This window comes from Triturus cristatus, chromosome 1_2 (genome assembly GCF_964204655.1).
Source record: "Triturus cristatus chromosome 1_2, aTriCri1.1, whole genome shotgun sequence".
Taxonomy (NCBI): domain Eukaryota; kingdom Metazoa; phylum Chordata; class Amphibia; order Caudata; family Salamandridae; genus Triturus; species Triturus cristatus.
In genome coordinates this window covers 116,783,761-116,807,745 of record NC_140580.1, presented here as the reverse complement: position 1 = coordinate 116,807,745, position 23,985 = coordinate 116,783,761, and the positions used below count along the sequence as shown (strand labels likewise).

Sequence of the window (23,985 nt, the reverse complement as noted above, 5' to 3'; positions counted from 1 at the left end):
CCAAATCTTGTCAGGGTGAACCCTCAAAGTCACTAAATTAACCGCAGCTCAACCCCCTGGTAGCCGTGGCACAAAGCATGCAGGCTTAACTTAGTGCTGTGTGTAAAGTATGCAGGTCCAAAACAGTAACAAATTTAAAATGCAAAATAATAACATTGATACAAAAAATAGAAAAATATAGTAAAATTATAAAAACCTAATTATATTACAATGGCAAAAATCCAACAAGGGAATCTGGAGAAATTAATAGTTAAACAAACAGCACAGAAAGAAACAATTTGGATAAGACGATTAAACACCATCATGTCACATGGGTTAAATTACAAAATTGAAATGTCATGTTTTCTGTAAAAGATCTGTTATTATTGAAAGGATTGTAACTGTTATGATGCTATACGGAGCCTTCAGATCGTAATGACTCATAACAACACGATGGTCGTCATGTTGTGAAAGTTTAATACGGGGGGCTAGGGGTACGGTGCGTGCATACGGGGGCTGGGGGTACGGTGTGTACATACAGGGGGCTGGGGGTACGGTGCGTACATACGGGGGGCTGGGGGTACGGTGCGTACCGCGCCCCCTTTTCCTCGTGCATCGCGGCGTACTTAGCTTTTCCGGCACTTTTTGGGTCCCGTAAAAATATAGCCGTGCGGAGTGTTGTGGGTACGAATCGTACTTGCTGGTCCGTAAAACGCTGCCTGGCTCCGTGCAGACGTCGCGTACGCGCTGTCCAGGATCGGAATTGTATGTATTTTTTAGCCTCACGGTGTTTTTTACGATTCGTACGGAAATGGTATTTCTGTACGAATCGTACTTGCTGGTTTGTACGGTGGACTTCCCGGGTACGAGTCGTACGGAGAAAATGCTCCGTACGACCATTCGTACCCGGGTTTTACAGGATCGGAATCGGCACCAATATTTCTAATTTCTATTTTTTTGTAAAACTTTTTAAAATGTAATAACCTGTATAATAAATATAAATACATATATCTAATAACATAACATATTTTAAAAAACAAATCATTGTAATTACAAATGAAAAACTCTAACAAAATAAAAAGTTTGAATTTACTAAAAATAAATAAAATATTAAAAATATGAATAATTATAAATATAATTTAAATAACCAAAAACATAGTATTATAAGTTTAAACAATATAAAGTAAACTACAAAGGGGTCGATTCCGATCCTGGATTTTTTTTTCCCGTACGACTCGTATCCATATTTTTTTACGTACGAATCGTACTAGTCCCGTACAAACGGCGAAGTACGATTCGTTAGTGAAAAATACATACGAATCGCCTCGGGAAAAGTCTACGAGACGTCCCCGGACAGTTTTACATACAAATCGTAAAACTGAAGTCCGAGCGCGCAAGTAAGATCCGTACCGCCCGTCCGAAAACACAAGCGCATGGAAAAGGCCTCGTACGGAGCGAACTTTGTACGACCCCTACCCCGGGTACACTTGTGCCCGGGGTTTGAGTCGTACGGCCCCCCAGCCTCCTACCCCTCCCATGTACGTCCGCACTGTACCCCCCATCCCCCGTATGTACGGACCGTACCCCCCACCCCCTGTATGTACGGACCGTACCCCCCACCCGCGTATGTCCGCACCGTACCCCCCCACCCGCGTATGTCCGCACCATACCCCAGGGGTACCCCAATCCTCGCGTATGTATGGTCCATACATACGTGGGTGGGGGGTACAGTCCGTGCATACGGGGCGTGGGGGGTACGGTCCGTACATATGGGGGTGGGGGTACGGTCCATACATATGCAATGTTGGGGTACACACCGTACATGATGACACGTACAATGTGGGTGATGGCGTGTATGTCGCATAGCGGGCCCCATTTTCATCGTGCAATGCGGCGTACTTAGCTTTTCCGGCACTTTTTGGCTCCCGTAAAAATATAGCTGTGCGGAGTGCTGTAGGTACGAATTGTACTTGCTGGTCTGTAAAACGCTGCCTGACTCAGTGCGGACGTCACGTACGGGCTGTCCAGGATCAGAATTGTATGTATTTTTTAGCCGTACGGTGTTTTTTTACGATTCGTACGGAAATGGTATTTCTGTACGAATCGTCCTTGCTGGTTTGTAAGGTGGAATTCCCGGGTACAAGTCGTACGGAGAAAACGCTCCGTACGACCATTCGTACCCTGGTTTTACAGGATCGGAATCGGCACCAAAATTTTAAAATTAATACACTATACTATATTCTCTACAACTTACAAATAGTAGACTAAGTTTCAAACTCAGGAGGAGTAAAATTGACATGTCCCACTACAATGAGTGCAATATTAGGGAAAGTGTTGGAGGGGAAAAATGTATCCTTACCACTTCTGTCAGTGCAACAGAAGGGAAATTGTTGGATTACAGAAGGGTAAAATGTACTATTCCCACTCCAGTCAGTGCAACAGTAGGGAAAATGTTAGATTGCAGAGGGTAAAATTGTATTTTCCCGCTCCATTCAGTATAACAGTAGGAAACGTGTTGGATTGCAGAGGGGTAACATTTACTATTCCCACTTTGATGAGTTCAACAGTAAGGAAAGTGTTGGATTGCGGAGGAGAAATATTTACTATTCCAACTCCAGTCAGTGCAACAGTAGGGAAAGTGTTGGATTACGGAGTGGTAACATTTACTATTCCCACTCCAGTCAGTGCAAAAGTAGGAAAAGTGTTGGATTTCAGAGGGGTAAAACTTACTATTTCCACTCCAATAAGTGCAACAGCAGGGAAAGTGTTGGATGTCGGAGTGGTAAAATTTCCTATTTCCACTCCATTGAGTTCAACAGTAGGGAAAGTGTTGGATTGCGGAGGGAATAACTTTACTATTCCAACTCCAGTCAGTGCAACAGTAGGGATAGTGTTGGATTACAGAAGGGTCACATTTTCTATTCCCACTCCAGTCAGTGCAACAGTAGGGAAAAGAATATAGTGCTCACCAAACTACAGATGAACACACAAAAGCGGACGAAAACTGTAGTTAGGCGGTGCTGCTTCCGGAATAAACGGAAGTGAGTATCGGAACAGCATCCAATGAAAAGCCGGATAAGAAGAGCAATGCCAGAGTTAAACCAATGGCAAGCAGCAGTAGAAATTACCTTGAGTTTCAGCCAACATGCTGATTACTTAATGCCTCAGAGAGGCAGGGCATGCGCTGCCCAATGCAAGACCTAAAAAAGAGTGGCAAAGTTGAGGCTGGGCCAGTTAATCCTAAATCGTGCACAATCGTATAACTATCTTGGGGTCTGGATCTGTGAAAGTGGGCGCCCAAAGGTCCACCGTCACAACCTCCAGCAGAAAGGGAAAATGATTACCCACTCTATCTGCAAACTGTACGCTGTCTTAGAAAGCCCAACAACAACGGCTATTCAAAGAGTCTTGAGGACAAAACTACTACCTTCCCTCAATTATGCGCTACAGACGTTTCCAGGTAAATTTGCACAGGATATGGAAAAGATACATTGTGCAGTTTACAGGAAGTTATTTTGACTACCATCTTGCACCAGGAATACCTTAATTCGCTTGAAATTTAATCTCAATTGACAAACTTTAGAGGGACTAGCTGTTCTCGCGAAATACTTTTACTTAACAACTGCAGCACCTGAGCACTCAATGAAAGCGGTTATAAACTACATCTTCCAACATCCTGGCAATCCTTGGTCTACCGGCCTCGCCTCAGCCAAAGAACTTTTGCAATTAGCCACAGAGAACTGGGATTGAAACATAATTAAGTATATTGCCATCAAAACAGCATTAAAAAAGCAAGTATGATCACGCTCCCGTATGTTGGACATTGAATCTCTGGTAACTAGAGGCTTTCACAAGACCCAAAGCTCCCCCCACATATCACTCGGCCTTAAACCACATCTTACGCAGCCAGTGGGGAGACTAGCCCTGCACAAGATTCTTGCAGTCAGTCTACATCCTCTCCCCTTAAAAGAACTGTACCCAACGATGAAAGAAAGATCGGTCATCACGGAGTGCCTCCTCTGTAACTATAAACGAGAGTCGCTGGCGCATATTCTACTATGCTGTCCCGCCTTGCGGCTAGTTTGCCGAATACACCTCAAGCCCATTCTCCTGCAACTGGGCACGCGCACAGCAAATGAGGCAGTCCAACAGTTATATTCATTGGACACTGTGAAGCACATGGCAAACTTTGCTAAATTCATCTATCACACACGCACAGCACTTATGGATAAGTCTCTATAGGCCGTCTGTGGCAATCATCCGGTTGAGGGGCCTACTCACGTTGGCTAGCACTGAAAGACTGACTTGACGTGCCTAAAAAAAAAAAAAAGACTTACTATTTTAGTGTTTTAAACTAAAAACAGCAAAGGAGATTTTATGAATAAGTCGTATACATATATTTATTCATTTTTCTCTTTTATATATTGGTTATTTTTGTATTGGTTTTTATTAACCACACAAATAAAGGATTCATTCATTCATTCGTTATAATGCATCTCTGGGTCCTGATAGGAAATCTTAAATGCAGTGCTTTGTCAACATGGCGTCAGAAAATCAATGAACTTGTCAAAAAATATGATGTTAGAAATTATAAAAAATGGGGAACACTTATACATTTGAAATTTCCTCATTCCTCTGTCTTACCCAATGTTAATTTATTTGGAAAACAGTGGAGTATAGAATTCAAAATAGTTAAAGATGAAGCTCTAGTACAAATGGGTACTTTACCCACAATTTCCTTAATTCTGACATTATTGGTTGTAAACGGTTATTTTCTTTCCGCTAATGCTTGTGGGAAATTTAATGTTGCTACTTTCCATGAATACAATTATTGATGCACAATGTTTGGATTTGAAAGTAAAAAAGTATATATTAAACAAGCATTTTCAATGCAATAGGTCTCGCATTATTAAAGTTTGAGTTGTTGGCACTGAAAATGAAAATATTTTTTGGGGGGTATTTGTACGTGCATTAAGAAATTAAGTACTTATAAGCAAAGCAACCTGTTAAAAATTGTCAGAAATGCAATTAGATATAGCAGGTTATGCAGATGATATTAAATATCTGAAAAGAAATGAAATTAGTTTTAATTTGAATACTGTAAAAGATATGCAATACTTTTTAGAATATGAAGATGATACGTATTGGGTATGGTAATAGTTGTGTAATCTTTTCATTAGCAAGAAATTGTTTAGTGTTATGTTTGTTGTTAAAATATTAATTGTAATATTCATAAAAAGTTGGCAGGTATGATGGCCTGAGTGAACTTGTTCTCCCTCTACAGCAGGAAGTCACTATAACGGAGGAAGGGCTTACCGTGGAATGGAAAGGCTTTGTGGGGGGGGGGCTCTGAAAGGGACGTGGCCGATGTAATGAAGGGCGTTGCTTAAAACCATGAACTGAAAACCCATGCTTAGCATAGTGCGTTGCCCCGCTGATTTTTTGCTGCTTCGTCATTCCATCCAGATACAACAAGTAGCATTACACCTACAACAAGCCAGGACTGTTGGCTTTGTCAATAGTTGTTAGTTGCATTAGACAAATAAGCAACAACTATGGCTTTGATGCAAATAATTTTGAAAATATAAGCTTCATAATTCCCCATCAGCTTTGCATTAATCGTGATTGCCCATGCGCCAAGATAACCATATTGCCCCATCAGGTTAATCCATTCAGCAAAGGCCAATAGCCCAAGAGGTGGACCCACAGAATGCATAAGATAAAGCAATCATCCCAGAATCGCAGAGAGCAGCTGTGGTTGCTTCCATTAAAGCTAATTCCAGTCTAATGATTTTCAGCATTGAGCACACATATAATATATCGTTTTTTACATTGTGCTCTCGTTGCTAACAGTAATCTAGTGCTTTATATTTGACAACAACTTGGTTTACATCAGCAGACTCCAACGCAAAGAAAATGGGTATGCTATGTAGTGTGAAGGTGACGGGAAAATAGCAAGGAAGGCGCTTTGTCCTTGAGGCCTGACAGTAAAAGCAATATTGTTCTGAGTCAAAAGCAAATTTAGGACGTTTATGTGCATTCCAATATACGTTAGACTGAAAAAGTGTTGCCAAAGTGCAAACAGGAGCTACAAACACTTCGTGCCATTAACAGAAGGCAGGGCCTCACACTGAAAAGCTGCACCAAACTCTCCTACTCATTATTTCCTCGCTTCAGGAAATGGTGTGATCCTGGGCACGTCACCTTATCGCTCTGTTCCCCGGTTCAATTAGTTGTTTAATGTGAGAGAAATAATAAGACATGATACAAAATGAACTTAAGGTATGTAAAGAGGAACTCACCAAGCGCCATCTGTTGCACTCAAGGAGCTTGTGGAGCGCAATCTCAGCTTCATGACAATGATCCTTTTGTTATCGAATTCCAAAGGGTTTGGGCACTGAAAGTTTAACTGATCCTGCTGCTCTCATGTCACCTGCTCCAGAGAGAGCAGAGAACACTGTCGATGTCTAACTGTGGCAGCCAGGTTCCGGCATGGCTACAACCCACTTTGTCTGCCAAAAGATGGACTTCTAGGAGCTTTAGCCCATGCCGCTGCGGCGCTGACGGGGCCCTGAGGCAGCGGCGGCTGCCCGGAAGTACAGCACATACAAACACTATAAAAAGTACTGTGGGCGGCCTACAGCTAAGTACAGCACATACACACACTATAATAAAAAACAATGCCAGGCCGCCTGCAGCTAAGCAGTTACAGCACATACAAACACTATAATAACATACCATTGCAGTCAGACCTAGTCATGCTGTGCTCATGCAGCCTCACACACATACCAATGCAGCCAGACTCAGCAATGCTGCAGTCTCAAACACATACTATTCCAGTCAGACTCAGTCATGCTGTGCTCTTGCAGCTAGCCTCACACACATACCATTCTAGTCAGACTCAGTCATGCTTGCTCATACCGTCTCACACACACACCAATGCAATAATAGTCAGCCATGCTTTACTCATGCACTCAAACGCATCACTTATGAATGCAATGTGACTTAACTATGCTGAACACATGCTGTCTCACACAAACACGCTTATCAATGCAATCACTCACTCAGCCATCCTGTACTCATGCAGTCTACTAACACACATAACAATGCAGCCAGACTCAGCCATACTGCACTCATACAGTCTCACATGCATACCAATGCAGCTAGACTCAGCCATGCTGCACTCATAGAGTCTCCGACAATCACCATTCCAGTCAGACTCAGTCATGCTGTGCTCCTGCAGTCTCTGACACATACCATTCCAGTCAGACTCAGCCATGCTGTGCTCATGCAGTCTCACACATATACCATTCTAGTCAGACTCAGCCATACTGTACTCATGCTGTCTTATTTACATACAGACACTTATGAAGGCAATTCGCCTCAGTCATGCAGTACTTATGCAGTCTCACTCATGTTGTGAACGCAGTGTGACTCAACTGTGCAAAATACACAAAGTACCTCACAAACACAGGCTTACGAAGTCAGTGACTCAACCATGCTGTACTCATGCAGCCTCACGTAGATACAGACACCTATGAAGGCAGTCAGAGTCATCAGTGCTGTGCTCATCATTCAGTCTCACACCTCACTCAAGAATTCAGTGTGACAACTACGTGGAACACGTTCAGTTTCACGCACACACACTTACGAATGCAGCCATTCAACCATGCAGTACTGATGAATGCTCGCATATACACACATATACAGTAACATCTCCGTCACACATTTATTCCGAGCAGCTATCTTTCCACCTGCACAGACGGCCGTGAACTCACACTGTGTCGAGTACTTTTGACCCTGGGGCAATCCTGGTTATGATGAGTCATTGCTCAATGTTCATAATTACTCTATGTAAGTGAAAAATTGCCTGACTTCCTTCATAAGGTGTGTTTGGTATGCACTTCATTCTGTGTTTTTTCCTCTAAAGATTGCATGCTCTAGATTTCTAGAACACCCACCAAATTGCAGCCTTTTGAGCAGTGCGCGCCCTCCCCTTCATAAGAAATTTATGGCCGCATTCTCTGTCGGGCCTCCGCCTTTGATCAAATAGACAAAGCGTGGTAAATCCGCCAATGCACGCGTAGGGGAGAGGCTCAATACACGAAAGAGGAGGGTTCTAACTTTGAAACAGTATGTCAGCTAGAGGCACCAGTGACTGAATATGCACCCTTAAGTGACTTACCTGTAAACGGCAAAAGAAATGCGTTAATGCTAACGACAGTTAGGAGATTCAAACTGCGCACAGCCACGTGTTTGCATGGGCATAACACAATCAATTTCTATTTGATAGTAACTACCTTAGTAAAAGCGGTCAGACTAAGAAAGAATAGGTGTATTCACAGTGTTGCTGAGTTTTCGAGGAGTGGTGTGGAAATTGAGTGCAGGCACCAAGTGTGGCTGTAAGCTAGGTTGACGATGGCAGCAGAGAACACGTTTAAAGTCCTTTGCCTAGTGTAACAAGCCCGGCGGCGGTAAAAGGCTTGAAAAGTTTGTAGCGGCGAAAGTGAAAGTAATCGAGCAGAGCATCAAAGGGCTGGGTGAGAAGGGAGGGGGAATGCAAGGGTCAAAGCGGCTAAAGTGAAAGAAAGCTATAGAGAAGGGAGGGGGGAGTGGGAGCAGCTGTGCACGTGCATGTGATCGTGCACTCAAGGTTTAGGCCAGCCAAAAGACTGTGGGTAGCACTTTGAAAATCCCACATACAAAATGTCTCTTCGAGCCTTTGGCTCGCGAGACCTAAAAACAGTACACATGAAAAGAAACAACGCAAAAAAAGTTAGAATGTACTGATAAGAAAATGTGTTAGGTTCCTTTAAAAGCAAAAAAAGACTCATTGTAGCAAGGGGAGGGCCTAACCAACCACTTTATAAACATTAATGTCACCATATACACTTTGACCCAGAAGAAGGCCGTTGGCCGAAACACATAGGTCGTCTTTTTGGTCACTTACTATGCACTGTTTGCACTTTGCATCACAAGAAATGGAAAAATAAAAGAACTTTGCAACAAGCTACCTGACGTGAGTCGCTGCTCAAGTGCCTCCTTTCTGTGCTTTTCCGTGATGGCGGCGCGATTTGAATGGAGGTAGCCACAGAATCTTTCTTTTATATATATATATATGCACCACCCCTTGATCCCTGGGGGCCATGGGGCCCGGAAATTCTGCCGAGCCCAACGAAATGGAACAGCATGCACAAAGGATCTACGAGTGGCACGTAGTCTGAGGCCCATCCACGGGCTGAGATTAACAACAGCTTCTAATAAACGTGCATCCGTCTGGGGAGACACACACTACAAAATCCAAAAGGCATTGCGTTGAAGTCCATTAGGGGATGCCTAATTAGTATAAATGAGTGGGTGTGTCAGCGCGAACTCATTGGTCGAGCCTCTGAAGAGAACATGAAGTTCGAAACGCGTCAGGCTTAACATCGACATGAGAGCTGGAAACAGTATCAGACTGTTATGCTTACTCTTACCTACGATTTGCTGTGGAGTGCGTCCTTGTTTGCGGGCAAACTTGGAGCGAGATATGACATGCGGCGGCCCGGCCGCGAAGGATGCACCACCCCTTGATCCCTGGGGGCCATGGCGCCCGGAAATTCTGCCGAGCCCAACGAAATGGAACAGCATGCACAAAGGATCTAGGAGTGGCACGCAGTCTGAGGCTCATCCACGGGCTGAGATTAACAACAGCTTCTAATAAATGTGCATCCGTCTGGGGAGACACACACTACAAAATCCAGCAGGCATTGCGTTGAAGTCCATTAGAGGATGCCTAATTAGTATAAATGAGTGGGTGTGTCAGCGCGAACTCATTGGTCGAGCCTCTGAAGAGAACATGAAGTTCGAAACGCGTCAGGCTTAACATCGACATGAGAGCTGGAAACAGTATCAGACTGTTATGCTTACTCTTACCTACGATTTGCTGTGGAGTGCGTCCTTGTTTGCGGGCAAACTTGGAGCGAGATATGACACGCGGCGGCCCGGCCGCGAAGGATGCACCACCCCTTGATCCCTGGGGGCCATGGGGCCCGGAAATTCTGCCGAGCCCAACGAAATGGAACAGCATGCACAAAGGATCTACGAGTGGCACGCAGTCTGAGGCCCATCCACGGGCTGAGATTAACAACAGCTTCTAATAAACGTGCATCCGTCTGGGGAGACACACACTACAAAATCCAGCAGTCATTGCGTTGAAGTCCATTAGAGGATGCCTAATTAGTATAAATGAGTGGGTGTGTCAGCGCAAACTCATTGGTCGTGCCTCTGAAGAGAACATGAAGTTCGAAACGCGTCAGGCTTAACATCGACATGAGAGCTGGAAACAGTATCAGACTGTTATGCTTACTCTTACCTACGATTTGCTGTGGAGTGCGTCCTTGTTTGCGGGCAAACTTGGAGCGAGATATGACACGCGGCGGCCCGGCCGCGAAGGATGCACCACCCCTTGATCCCTGGGGGCCATGGGGCCCGGAAATTCTGCCGAGCTCAACGAAATGGAACAGCATGCACAAAGGATCTACGAGTGGCACGCAGTCTGAGGCCCATCCACGGGCTGAGATTAACAACAGCTTCTAATAAACGTGCATCCGTCTGGGGAGACACACACTACAAAATCCAGCAGGCATTGCGTTGAAGTCCATTAGAGGATGCCTAATTAGTATAAATGAGTGGGTGTGTCAGCGCGAACTCATTGGTCGAGCCTCTGAAGAGAACATGAAGTTCGAAACGCGTCAGGCTTAACATCGACATGAGAGCTGGAAACAGTATCAGACTGTTATGCTTACTCTTACCTACGATTTGCTGTGGAGTGCGTCCTTGTTTGCGGGCAAACTTGGAGCGAGATATAAATATATATATCTATATACATATATATATATCTATATACATATATATATATATATATTTCAATTTGCGGTTTTCTTTAATACCGGACCCGATACAGCAAGCTGGTAATAAAATTGCACTTTATTGCATGTTGATGTTCCTGTTGTAACGCATTACGGCAGGAGCCCCTGCCTTGCTCACACGCTGAGCGCCATTTTGTTTGTTGTTTTATCAGAGTAGGTCGATTACATGGTATGGTAAATACAAAAGAAATACTGCTTACAATACCCTTTAATGCAAACCAATGTCAGAGTCTTGTTACAATTCTTTCTTTTTTCTTGCCACTCTCTACTTTTTTAAAAACTTTTTTAACTTTTATTTTATATAGTATAAACATTTGTTTCAAAACACATTATTTTACCTTTCTTTTTCAATGAAAACTAATTTTACAGTATTGCTTTGTTTTCTTTATTTTTCTCATGCTTGTCTTTGTTGCCTCTTTTCACTCTTTGGTCTCACAATGGATATCACAATGAATAGCTATAATGCAATTTCAGCTTTGCCCCTTTCGTTGTATTACTAGTTTGTTATTGTACAGTTCCATCTTTTTGGCCTATGAAAGTGCAAGTTCCTAACGGGGGAGGGGTTTTCTTCAACATTGCACACTCCCAAATCTCACAAGGATTAAGGTGCCAGTGCTTTATCATTCAATTAAATCCTCATTGAACGAATAGACTCAAAGTGCAAGTGCTGATGGAGATACAGTATCATGTGTTGTTACTCAATCTCTTTGTACAAAATGGCTCAACGTGCTGGTGCTTCACACTTAACTTAAATATGAATATATTCGGGGGATGGCCGTTTGTTATCTGATACTCAAAGCAGAATTATCGAATGATGACTGGTATTTAAACTTACATCCCAGTCTGAACTATTGCATGAATCCAGTCTCCTAGGGTCTTACTCACAGGTAGTTACAAAGTGCAAGTGCTAAAAAAATATATAATTAATATTACTTTGGAACCCACCTTATGCTTCCTGCGCATGTGAAAAAAAGTGCAAGTGCTTAAGTAGGCAAATTCTACTATCGCTGAACTACCCCTATGTCTTTGAGTATCAAACTGAGCTTCTATTCAAACTGTTCAAACCCTCTCCCCCTTTATTTATTTTGTAAAACAAATTCCTAAACATTTATTTTAAAGTCACCAACAATATATATAAACTTATATATATATATATATATTTAATTTTTATATATATATATATATATATATATATATATATATATATATATATATATATATTCACTTAAAAAACCATAGGTTTCACACAAGTTATAGTTAGCTGTACATTTCACTCGTAAAAAACCAATGAAATTCCACGTTATAGTTAGATCAGGTAACTATAACTTGCGCGCCCACAATAAACTGCTGATGACGTGACATATTACATCACTTCTGACATGGTCAGTGACATCACTCATGACATCAATGATGACATCTGAAATGACACATTGTGCATTGCGGTCGCGCAAGTTATAGTTACCTGATCTAACTATAACGTGGAATTTCATTGGTTTTTTACGAGTGAAATGTACAGCTAACTATAACTTGTGTGAAACCTATGGTTTTTTAAGTGAATTTGCAAGGTTTTTTAAATGCTAATTCCTAACTATAACGTGTGTGAAACCTATGGTTTTTTCAGTGAATTTGTATGTTTTTTTAAATGCTAAGTTATGTATTTATTTGTAATTTTTGCGCGTACGGTGCGCTTCGCGCACCGAGCGCCCACGTTGCGCATTTCGTACCGTGCACGCCTCGCCATTTTTTACAAAATATCAATTGTTTTTCCTCCCTTGGGGGTCCTTAGATTTATATATTAAATGTGATTAATTCTTTTTTTTTTTTTTTTTTTTTTTTTACCGTACGCGTACGGTAAGCTTACCGTACGCGCACTCCGCGATTTTTTTTTCAAATTATTAAATTTATTTTTCATACTTTTTGGTCCTTTGTGAACCCCCTGACGAACGCTAGGGGGTCTGCAACTCTCTTCGCTGCCCCCTTTTCATGTTATCAGCCTTTGTTTTTCACTGCGAGAGACAGAAAATGGCGGCCAATACTTCCTGATTTCGACCGATTCGAATGTTTACAGTCATGTAACCACCAATCAGAATTGAGCTCGCGCACGTCACCGTACGCGTACGGTAAGCTTACCGTAAGCGCACGGAGCGCGCTTACAGATATATATATTGATTTAAATGCTATTTTCTCAGGAACTACTGAACAGATTTACACCAGACCTACAAAAGGCACATCCTTGACCTGCGGACTACCCCTCTGCCAAATTACAAGTAATTCTGTTCAGCCGTTCGGGCTGTAGCTGTGTCTAAAGGTCCTATGGAAAAATGCATGGGGAAAACGCGTTTTGGGACCCCCCTTTTTCTCAGCCCCCGCTTGACGAATCACCCCGAGACTTTCAGGGTAGGAGCGGAGCGTAGCACCCCTTGAGTTTTGAAAATTTCGCGAGGATTCGTCAACCGGTGCCAAAGTTATTCAAAATAAAATTTTGGAATTTCCTATGGAAACACGGTCCTAACTATAACTACCTACTGGCGACCGCCAGTAGGTAATATATATATATATATATATATATATATATTTATTTATTTATACCTCCAGTTTACGAATAGTAAAAGGGTCCATGAATGGAGCAAACCTCCCCAAGGTCTCTAAAACATTTCTAACATAGGACAACCATTACATTTTAAGACCCTCCTCACAGTTTAAACAAACCTTGATAATAGAAAACAAACCTTGATAATAGATTGATTGAAGGTGGCAAGAGGTCTGGATCTAACTGTCAATCAGAGTGATAACGGAGCTAGTTTGATAGAATCTTTGCTTTACATAAGACCGAGCTTCTCATGACAAAAGTGGAACGGGAGGGAGGAAGATCTAATAAACGGTGCAGACAGTGATACTTTTCAAGCTGGATAGCTCACACCAGCCGCAGCCTTTGCAGGTAAGAGCGGTGTGGGTGGGGGGGGGGGGGGGAGGGGGGAGGATTTCAACAGACTACGATGAGGGAAAATAATTATTTATTACATTTTTCCTTGTGGTCGTCTGTCGAATTCTCCCCCCCCCCCCCCCCAACCCGGCCCCACTGCCCCACAGCTCTTACCTGCACAGGCCGCAGCTAGCTCACTCATTTGAGTATCCCCAATCTCCTGCTCTATACAGAGAAACCAGAACACATTTTCTGTTCTAAATTTCCATCAAAGGGTCAAAGGGCTTGATGCCTATTGCAGAAGATAAACAGAACAAACCTCCAACTGACTTTTGTCGTTTCTTACTACAAACAAGCAGACTATCACTCTTGAATTAGAGTGGTCACAAGTAATCTCCAAATATGGGAACTGAAAAACTTTGGAGAGAATGTATCATTGTTGGGGCCCTTACCGGTTGTCTATGACATTCATATACCATTAGTTTTGACTTCTGAAAGTTAGTCCCCAAATCTAATTCTGACATAAACTTTGCAAAGTCTCTGACTAAGGGGGTCATTACGATGGTGGACGGACTTCCGTCCGTCCGCCATCGTGCCGGGGCTTGAGACCGTCCGCCTGCAATGTGGCGGTCCCTCACATCAGATTATGATGCGACCGCCACCGTGACGGTTGCATCGGGTATCTCTGACATTGCGGAGGGTGCTGCTGGCTGCAGCACCCGCCGCTATGTCCGAAATGCACTGTTTGCATTTCCCTGCACTACTTGGCAGGCACCACATGGTGCAGGGAAATGTAGGGGTGTACCATAGGTACCCCCCCAGTGCACATCCACCTTCCTCTAACACAAGGGGGGGCCCGCTATGGGCCCCCAAATGCAATCCCGACCAGTCTGTGAATGGTGGTTTCACCCCCATACACCGGCTGAAGGGGAGGCACCGCCACCATATTGTTGATGCAGGGTGGGTCCGCCAGGCAATCGTAACGATTGCCTGTGGCGGACCCGTGGCAGACGGACTTTGCGTCCGCGAGCACACCACCCGCCATTGTAATTTGGCGGGTGGAAAAGTACCTTACGATGGCGGTGAAACCGCCACTGGAAGGCTGCCGGTGGTGGTTTCACCGCCATCGTAATGACCTCCTAAGAGCAGAGCTTCAAGCTATTCGTAGTACGGGCATTTAAGACCACGTCATCCGTATACAATAAGGCTACTACAGGTAAAGATCTAATTAGCGGCACACCCAATCCCTGCTCCACTAAAGCATTATTAAAATCATTAATGTAGAGAAGTAACAAAATGGGTCCTACAACACAGCCCTGACGCACAAAATCCATATTGGCAAGGGTTTACGATTTCGTACTCTGAGGCCCAGCCAATAATCCTGTTCAAAATCATGCTTCTCTAAATTTTTATAGATGAGGCAATAAGAAAAACTAGACTGGAGCAGCAGGGCTGCTCCCTGAGCCCTTTTTAAAAGATGGGTACAATGTTGGCTGACGACCAGTAACGTGGTATACAATTAGCAGCTATCTTATTAAAAACATTTGTAAGTGATAGTGCTCAGAAATCAACATTGCTCTTAAAAAAGTCAATGGGCACCCCCTCAGGTCCAGGCACATGTAGCTGGTTATGGGAATCACGAGACTGAGTAGAGACTTGAGACGCTTTTATTGTTAATGATAGCAACTTTAAAAAATAAAGGTTCTTCCTCTTCTTGAGGAATATTACTTTTCCTCTCTGGTATTTTCTCCACCAGGGATGTCCAGGGTATGATGGCCAGACCGAAAGAAAAAAAAGGAAAAGAAGCAACTGTTGAACACATTTGGAGGTGGTCAGTGGCAGAGCAAGCACCATTGGCTCATTAGGAATAAACGTCACGTTCGGAAACCTACATTCATGTCATGGTTTACATATAGAGCCGTTGCAGGACGGACCTCACAACACCAGTGGAAAATGACATCATCCACTATAAATGGCACCTAATAGCCCATAGTCTGGCAGTAACAATATAACAGATGAACACCTTGGGGCTGAAATAGGATAGAAACCTTACTAATGGGGCCTTTTCACACTAAGGCCCTCCTTACGATGAGACCCGGAAAGCCTCCAACAGCAAGTGGGAGGCCCTCCGGGTCACATTTCGGGTTTCACTTTCGACCGCCTTACGATGCAGGTGGTCGAAAGTGAAACCGGCTGATCGTTCCGGCTGAATTCAGACAGGCTCAAGGAGTCCATCGGCCAGTCAGAGGCCTGCCCATAATCCCTATGGACGGCGTTTCTGCTGTAGGTATTACGATGTTGGTTTCCGACAGGCTTTCTATGTCTGGCTTTCTAATTTGGAAAGCCTGTCCTCTCATCCTGTGGCCTCCAGTTGGGGTCCGAGGGAGGACCTATGGTGCCCCCCTGTTAATCCCTGCACTGTTTAGCAGGCACCCTTGGGTGCCTGCCACGGGGTGCAGGGATGAACAGATCCTCCCATTTGTCTATGAGAGCTCATGCTACGGCCAGTTTACGGCAGCACCACAAGCTCCCATTAACAAATGGGACCGCCGACCCGCAACGATGTCGAGCGAACGTGAGTCCGCCGACATCGTAATAAGGGCCTAAATCCATGATCAAGTGCAAAACAAAACTTGAGGGTGCCCACCTGCAAACACATGGAGGAGGCCCCCCACTCACGGACCCAGTCAGGAGATCTCAAGCTAGGGGCCCCATGCACAGCACCAGAGGAGGAGCCCTTGGAGCTCAGGACCCCGTCCGCCACACTGGGACAGCGTGGGCTAATGTTACGCCACTGCCATGATCTTCAACTGAAGCACATGTTCAGCGTCACAAACGCATTGTCCACATTAAGAGTGAAATCTTCATTGTAGCCTGTTGGGCCAACAGTTTATCCGTCTGAGATTGATAAAATTAGTTAGATTGATCTGTTTACTCACAGTCAAACTATGGTTAATAATATCACACGTAAGTGTCAAGGTTCTACTCAAATTTTGTGGTGTGCACAATAAATTAAGCTGATATTATAATCATTACACAGGTGGCATATTGAACTCTCCGATTGTTGTCCATGTGTTTCACGGCAAGCACTTCTCCATTCCGAGAACAAGAAAATAGAATGAACTATTTTGTTGAAAAGAGTCTTGACTCACAAACCCCTTTTCCTTTCTCCAGGGCACTGGCTTTCCCTGTCCCTCCATTGGATGCCCACAGATGGGACACTTCGCCAACACCTACTCTGGTATCACCAAAGTCAGCCAGAAATTTTACTTAAACACGGGTGATGCCAAGGATTTTGCTCGTAAGTTTCCTGCATGCATGTGGTTCTTATTAACAATGTTTTAGTATAAATTGTATTTGTAGATAATTCTGATCAAAGAGGCCTAAAAGTAGGGGTGCTATAACAGACAATTCTCTGTAACGTAATTACTCATAATTACCACAAAATTACGTGTAATTATGTGAGAAGAGTAATCAAGCATTTAGCATGATTTTCTTACTGCAAACTGCACCTTTGCGTCCAAAATGGGCCAAAAGATGCATTTTGTACTACGAAAATAGCACTAAATGTTACGGGTTGCAGTTGCCAGCACTCTCTTGCTCTCTCTTATTTTGTTGTTTCTGTGCTCCTTAAGTAGTATTTTTGCCCCAAATTAGTCTCAATTACTCACGCAGTCATTGCGTTGTTTCGCATCACAAGAGTAATGAGTTAATACTGAAATTCTCCAATTACTGTAATTACAATTTCTTCCAGGCCTTCCTAAAAGTAGAGCAGGAAGGAATTGCAGAAAATGGAGGCATGGAAGGTGGTTTTTCAAGCAGTTTGTTGACATCACTCCATTTTCCTTTAGTAGCCCATGTTATTATATTGTGACCAGTCATCTCCATATTCTATTTTTGAAGGTAATTTTGACTTAAAATTGATTGACCTGCTTTCAACCCCTCGTCCTTCACCCTGTCATCTCCTTCTGCCGACATCTCTAGGGTCACAGCCCAGAACTTTAGTAACACTCTGTGAAACCTTTAAGGATATTTTCCTCCACACACTCAATGACTGTCGAGTGATCGAACGAAGAGGTAATCGGTTATTGAAAGAAAAGTTGCTGAGGAAGGACTGATGGTAAAGTGAATGAACTGCAACTAGGTTACTGGTTAGCAGTAGACTAACAAACTAACTGCCACCGGATAAATGGCTAATTGAGGAGCAGAAGGATGGTTGATTAAAGTGACCAAAGCAAACCCAATAATATGATGGATGGAGCGCTGAAACTTTTCAGACACTCACCTCCAGTCACTATTAGACCTTACTGGGGTGAATGTTTGATTGGTTCAGCATTCTGTCCATCATATGTTCTTTTTGAAAGTGTCACCCTAAGTGGGAAGGGTATGCCCATACATGGGGCCCGTACTCGCTATGCCACCAGATTCAAGCTAGCCTGGCTGATGAGGGGTGAAACTCTCAAGAATGCTTCTTTCCAGTCCAGGGAAGACCTGGCTTGGCAGTTCATGGGGAGAAGGGTCAAGACTGATTTGCATATGGCTGGGACTAAACTGGAATAGTGTGGCGTTAAAAAAACTATGGATTTAACCAGATCTGTGACAAGGGGTGAATGTATGTTTGGTTTAGCATTCTGTCCATCATCTGTTCTTTTTTGCAATTGATTAAAGTGACTTCCAGCTTATAGAGCTAACGGTCGGAATGTTAATATGGGACTGATTGATGATTGTCTGACTGATGAATGACTGATTGGTAACTAGCTAACTAAGGACAGGCTGATTGAGTGGTAACTGAGTGATAAATGACTAACGTAGAACCGATTGGTTACAATATTTCTGAAGAAAGCCTGACTTATGACAGACTTTTAAATAATTGATTAACAAATGTCTGAGAGATGAAAGACGGAATGATGAATAGTTAATGATGTAATGGCTGCTAAATAACTGATTCGCAAATGAATGCCTCACAGATGACTGATGAAGGACTAGGTGGTAAAAGGCTTCATTAAAAGTATTAACCTGCTGGTTGAGGTCTAATCAATAAAACACTCACTTGAAAAGCTCTAACTGGCACATGGCCAGCCAATGGATGGACTGACTGGTAAATGAATGACTGATAAATGACAGATTGGTGAAAGGCTGGGTGATAAAGAGAAGACTATCAAGAGCCAGTTGTTAAATGGCTGGCTGATAAAGATTGGCAAAAAGTGTTCTAGCGTCTATAAACTGGTCCCTCGAACCGGAAAACATCAGTTCCAGGGACGCATTTACCATTTACGAAATTGTGTGATAGTCCGCAAATCACTGTTTCTCCATGTGTGTCACATCCCTTCTCTGACAAAATTTTGAAATCTTAGAAACAGGCTGTACACTAGAACTAATCGCTGAACAGAAAAGGGGACCTTTTTATTCAGCCCTGTATCACCAAAACATGCTTCAGTTCTTATTCAGTTTCTCCACGAGTCGATATTGGTTCATATTCATTCATCAAGGACTGAGTGGCTGGTAAGTTTCAAGCAGGTCAGTGAGGTTGGGGGTCCACCTTTGTGCACCAAAAGTGGTATTGAATGCTTTCCCTACTAATCAAGGTACTGGATACTGGGCCTGAGATAAAAAGGTGTGTAATAACAAGGTTACTTCACATATAATAAATATGAATGCTCTCCCCGAATTATCAACAGGACCTAAATGAATAATACCCTATAACTACAGTTAAGTAAAGCATGGATAAGATTCACAGTTGTTTCACATCTCTAACTTTAACCATTCAAGAGATTTTGCCAAATATGAGTTTTAGGAGTTTAGTCTTGCAGTCTGGTTGGTGGCAGTACTCTTCAGAAGAACATTCGCTCATGGGAAACCATGCATCATGTTATCCTATGAGAGTTCAGCACCTCTGATCTGTATAGACACCTGACATTTTTTAACATTTAACTTTAGAGATGTTCTACGGTGCTGCTTTGGAGACAAGACACTTCATATGTACTCATGCGAGTCTTACTGCTAAGGGGTCGATTCCAATGCAGGCAGGCAGGGCTCCGACTGTCGGTCGGAGCCCTCCTGCCCGCATCGGAATTTGCCGTTGGTATTCCTTTCTGATTGAGCCATTCTGATGGGCTCAGTCAGAAAGGAATTCGACTCGGTTTTCCAGATGGCCTGCGACGGGCTTCGAGTGCCTGTCTGCCATCAGGAAACCCTTCAGTACTCCCCCGGACGCCTATTTCCGGCTGAGGGAGCACGATGGCAGTTTCCCACTGCCTTTTTGTGCCGGTCTTTCCGTTCACTGTGCTCCCCTTTGGCCTTACCAGTGCCTCTCTGGTGTTCACAAAGGTGATGGCAGTGGTCGCAGCTCATCTGCCCAGATCAGGTATTCCAGTCTTTCCCTATTTCGACAACTGGCTGTTGCAGCTGGGCTCTCCTTCGGCTGTCGTCGGCCCCCCTCGCTGGGGGTTCCCTACAAACGTGCCAAAGTCACACCTGACTCCCTCTCAGATGCTCCCTTTCATAGGAGCTGTCCTGGACACAGTGCAGTTTCTGGCCTTTCCTCCCGAGTATTGAGTCCGGGATATTTAGGCTATTATAATGATGTTTCAGCCTCTATCCCGGATTACGGTGAGAATGACTCTGAGGCTGCTGGGCCTCATGGCCTCCTGCATCCTGCTAGTGGATCATGCCAGATGGCATATTCGGGTTCTGCAGTGGGATCTGAAGTTCCAGTGGGCCCAGCATCAGGGGAATCTTTCCGACTACGTTCAGATCTCAGAGGGAACTGCACAACAACAGCAGTGGTGGCTAACAAACCAAGCTTGGGTCCGAGGCACATCCCTCTCCCTTCCCCAACCAGATCCAACCAGATGTATTACTCCTGGGATAGGGTGGTCATCTGGGAGAGGCGGAGATCAGAGCCGTCTGGTCTCCGGAGGAGTCCGGGCTTCATATCAACCTGTTGGAGCTCCAGGTTATACGACTGGCACTTTAGGCATTCCTTCCCTCTAGCAAAGGTAAAGAGGTGCAGGTGTTCACAGACAACACCACCGCCATGTGATTCTGCATCAAACAGGGCACGTTGGAGTTGTGGACCCTTTGTCAGGAGGCTCCTCGCCTCTGGACATGGCTGGAACATCAGGGCCTGACCTAGGTGGTTCAACACCTGGTGGGTTCTCTGAATGCCAGGGCAGACAAACTCAGCCGTCGGTGCTTGATCGATCACAAATGGCATCTTCATTCGGAGGTGGTGCAAGATCTTTCAGCGGAGGGGAGAGCCTTGATCAGATCTGTTTGCCACTGAAGAGAACGCGCAATGTCAGCAGTTTTGCATGCACGTTGGAGATTACAAGGCGGCACTCGCTCTGCGATGCTTTTTGTTTGGTACAAGTGGAACTGCTGCCTCCTGTACACCTTTCTGCCAGCACCACTTCTGCCCCGAGTGCTGAAGAAGATCAAGTGCGACCGGGCTCAAGTTATTCTTGTGTCTCCGGACTGGGCAAGAAGAGTCTGGTACCCATAGCTTCTGAGCATGGCAATCGATCCTCCAATCAGACTGCCCCTTCGAGAGGATCGTCTGTCGCAGCAGCAGAACACGGTTCTCCACCCTAAACTGTCCAGTCTCCAACTCCTTGTGCGGAGATTGAGTGTTGACAGTTAACAGCTTTTGACCTTCCGCCTGAAGTCTGTAATGTCATCTTGGCAGCCAGGCATCCCTCTACCAAATCACCCTGTAAAATATGCCTGTAGATGGAAAAAGTTTGTGGCATGGTGCACAGCAAAAGCTGTGGATCCCCTTTCTGCCCCTCTTTCAGAGGTCCTTTTGTATTTACTTTCTAAGGCCCAGCAGGGCTTTACTCTGACCACGCTCAAAGGTGATCTTGCAGCTATCTCTGCTTTTTGTTTGGCTGCCATATCAGCCATCCTTGTTCAAGTCTCCTATTGATAATAGGTTCTTTAAAGGCATTACTCATCTGTTTCCTCCATCTCCTTTCGTAATGCCCCAGTGGGACTTGAATCTTGTTCTCACATACCTTATGTGTGCTCCCTTCGAGCCTCTTCATAACTGACCTCTCAAGCTCCTCACTCTCAGAATTGCCTTCCTTGAGGCCATCACCTCTGCTCGCAGGGTGAGTGAGCTTCAAGCTCTGTCTTCCAAGCCTCCTTTCGTCTCTGTGCATCCAGACAAACAGGTGCTCAGGATGAGGCCTTTGTTTCTTCCTAAAGTGGTTACACCATTTCATATAGGACAATCTATCACTTATCCCACCTTTTTTCCACCTCCGCACCCTTCCAATGAGGAGGAGATACTCCACCGCCTGGACCCTAAACATGTGCTGTCATTCTACCTTGACTGCACCAAAGATTTCCGGGTGGATGATCAACTCTTTATTGGATATCTGAATGTTAAGAAAAGCCGGGCAATGTATCTGTAAGAGACGTGTTAGATGTCGATTCCTTACTGCCTCACCCATTCCCCCGCTGTGCGATCTGATTTCTAGGGGTAGGGACTCCCATTCAGGACCCTAGTTGTGGCGCCCCAGTGGTCAGTGTCTTGCATGGCTCTGTGCTTCTGGCGTGGAAAGTCATGTCAGAATTGATGTCAGCACGCAGGGGCGTCATCTAAGTAGACACCGCAACATCATCCCGGCGACTACGACTCCGACGACAGACGCGACCGACACCTCCTACTGACGTGCAGGGGTACTGCTAAAGAAAAAACTCTGGATCCAGACTGATTCCTGGTGGAAATTCTAAGGTAAGGAATTCACAACTAACATATGTCTCTTACAGATACATCATTACAGAAGGTAAGTAACTTGTTCTTCTAACTACTACCAAGCTGAAATTACCATTATAAGGTGTAATAATGTAATCCAGCTCTTTCCTATGGAACCATCCAGCTGTACCACAATAAAAATAGCTTTTAAGCTTTTTCACTTTCAAGTCAAAATATGTTTATGCAGGGATTAACCCTTTAAAACTATCTCTATTAAAATACATTATTCATTACAACAAAACGTTAATACAGTCAAATAGTATATATATATATTCACTGAAAAAACCATAGGTTTCACACATGTTATAGTTAGCGGAAATTTTACTGATAAAAAACCAATGAAATTGCCCCGTTATAGTTAGTGCTGGCAACTATAACTCACGCGACCGCAATCCTCTGCTGATGCTAATACTGTATTTAGACACTTATTTGCCCATGTCTTCTTCCATACATTTTTAGCTATACATATATTACAAATATTTTTTTTTATAAAGACACATATGTCATCAGCAGAAGATTGCGGTCGCGTGAGTTATAGTTGCCAGCACTAACTATAACGGGGCAATTTCATTGTTTTTTTATCAGTAAAATTTCCGCTAACTATAACATGTGTGAAACCTATGGTTTTTTCAGTGAATTTGCAAGGTTTTTTAAATGCTAATTCCTAACTATAACGTGTGTGAAACCTATGGTTTTTTCAGTGAATTTGTACGGTTTTTTAAATGCTAAGTTACTTTACGCCATTCGAGGCGTGCGCGCCCACTTAACGCAGTGCGTTCCGTGCACGGTTTTTATCAACTTTAATAAGCCCTGTACATTTGGTGGCCTTCGGCCACCAAAAGCACAGGGGGTGGGGTCAATGTGGATAGTGTTTTTTTTATTTCGATTTTATAATTTCATGTTGCCAAAATATAGTTTTTTTACTGATGTAATAAGCCCTGTACATTTGGTGGCCTACGGCCGCCAAAATCACAGGGGGTGGGGTAAGTGTGGATAGTGTTTTTTTTATTTCAATTTTTTACCGTACGCTTACGGTAAGCGTACGGTAAGCGTACTCGGCGAAATTGCCGAAAAAAAAATAAAACCGTTTTTGCTCTTGGGAGATGTTTGGGGACTCCCTCAACATGACTATGTGGGAGGGAGTTGTCAAAACAGCCCCGTAACATGTTTTTGGGCATCATGTTTGATAAATAACACTCAGTGCGAGAGACAAAATGGCGGACGCCGCTTCCTGGTTTCGGCCGATTCGAATGTTTACTAAGATCTAAGAGCCAATCAGAATCGCGCTCGCGCACGCCACCGTACGCGTACGGTAAGCGTACGGTAAGCGCACCGTAAGCGGGCTCAGATATATATATTGATTTAAAGGCTATTTTCTCAGAATCTACTGAACAGATTTACACCAAACCTAC

At 43.9% G+C, this 23,985-nt stretch overlaps 1 protein-coding gene across 6 annotated transcripts in view; it reads left to right on the top strand.

The window, feature by feature from the left end:
- The window catches only part of LOC146866924 (pancreatic triacylglycerol lipase-like), a 303,555-nt gene that overhangs the window by 255,872 nt on the left and 23,698 nt on the right, over window positions 1–23,985 (top strand). For all 6 annotated transcript variants that reach the window (XM_085603235.1, XM_085603216.1, XM_085603229.1 and 3 more), the window contains one exon: window positions 16,987–17,113. In XM_085603235.1, coding sequence (XP_085459361.1) covers window positions 16,987–17,113 — 127 coding nt within the window. The remainder of the gene's footprint in view (window positions 1–16,986; window positions 17,114–23,985) is intronic.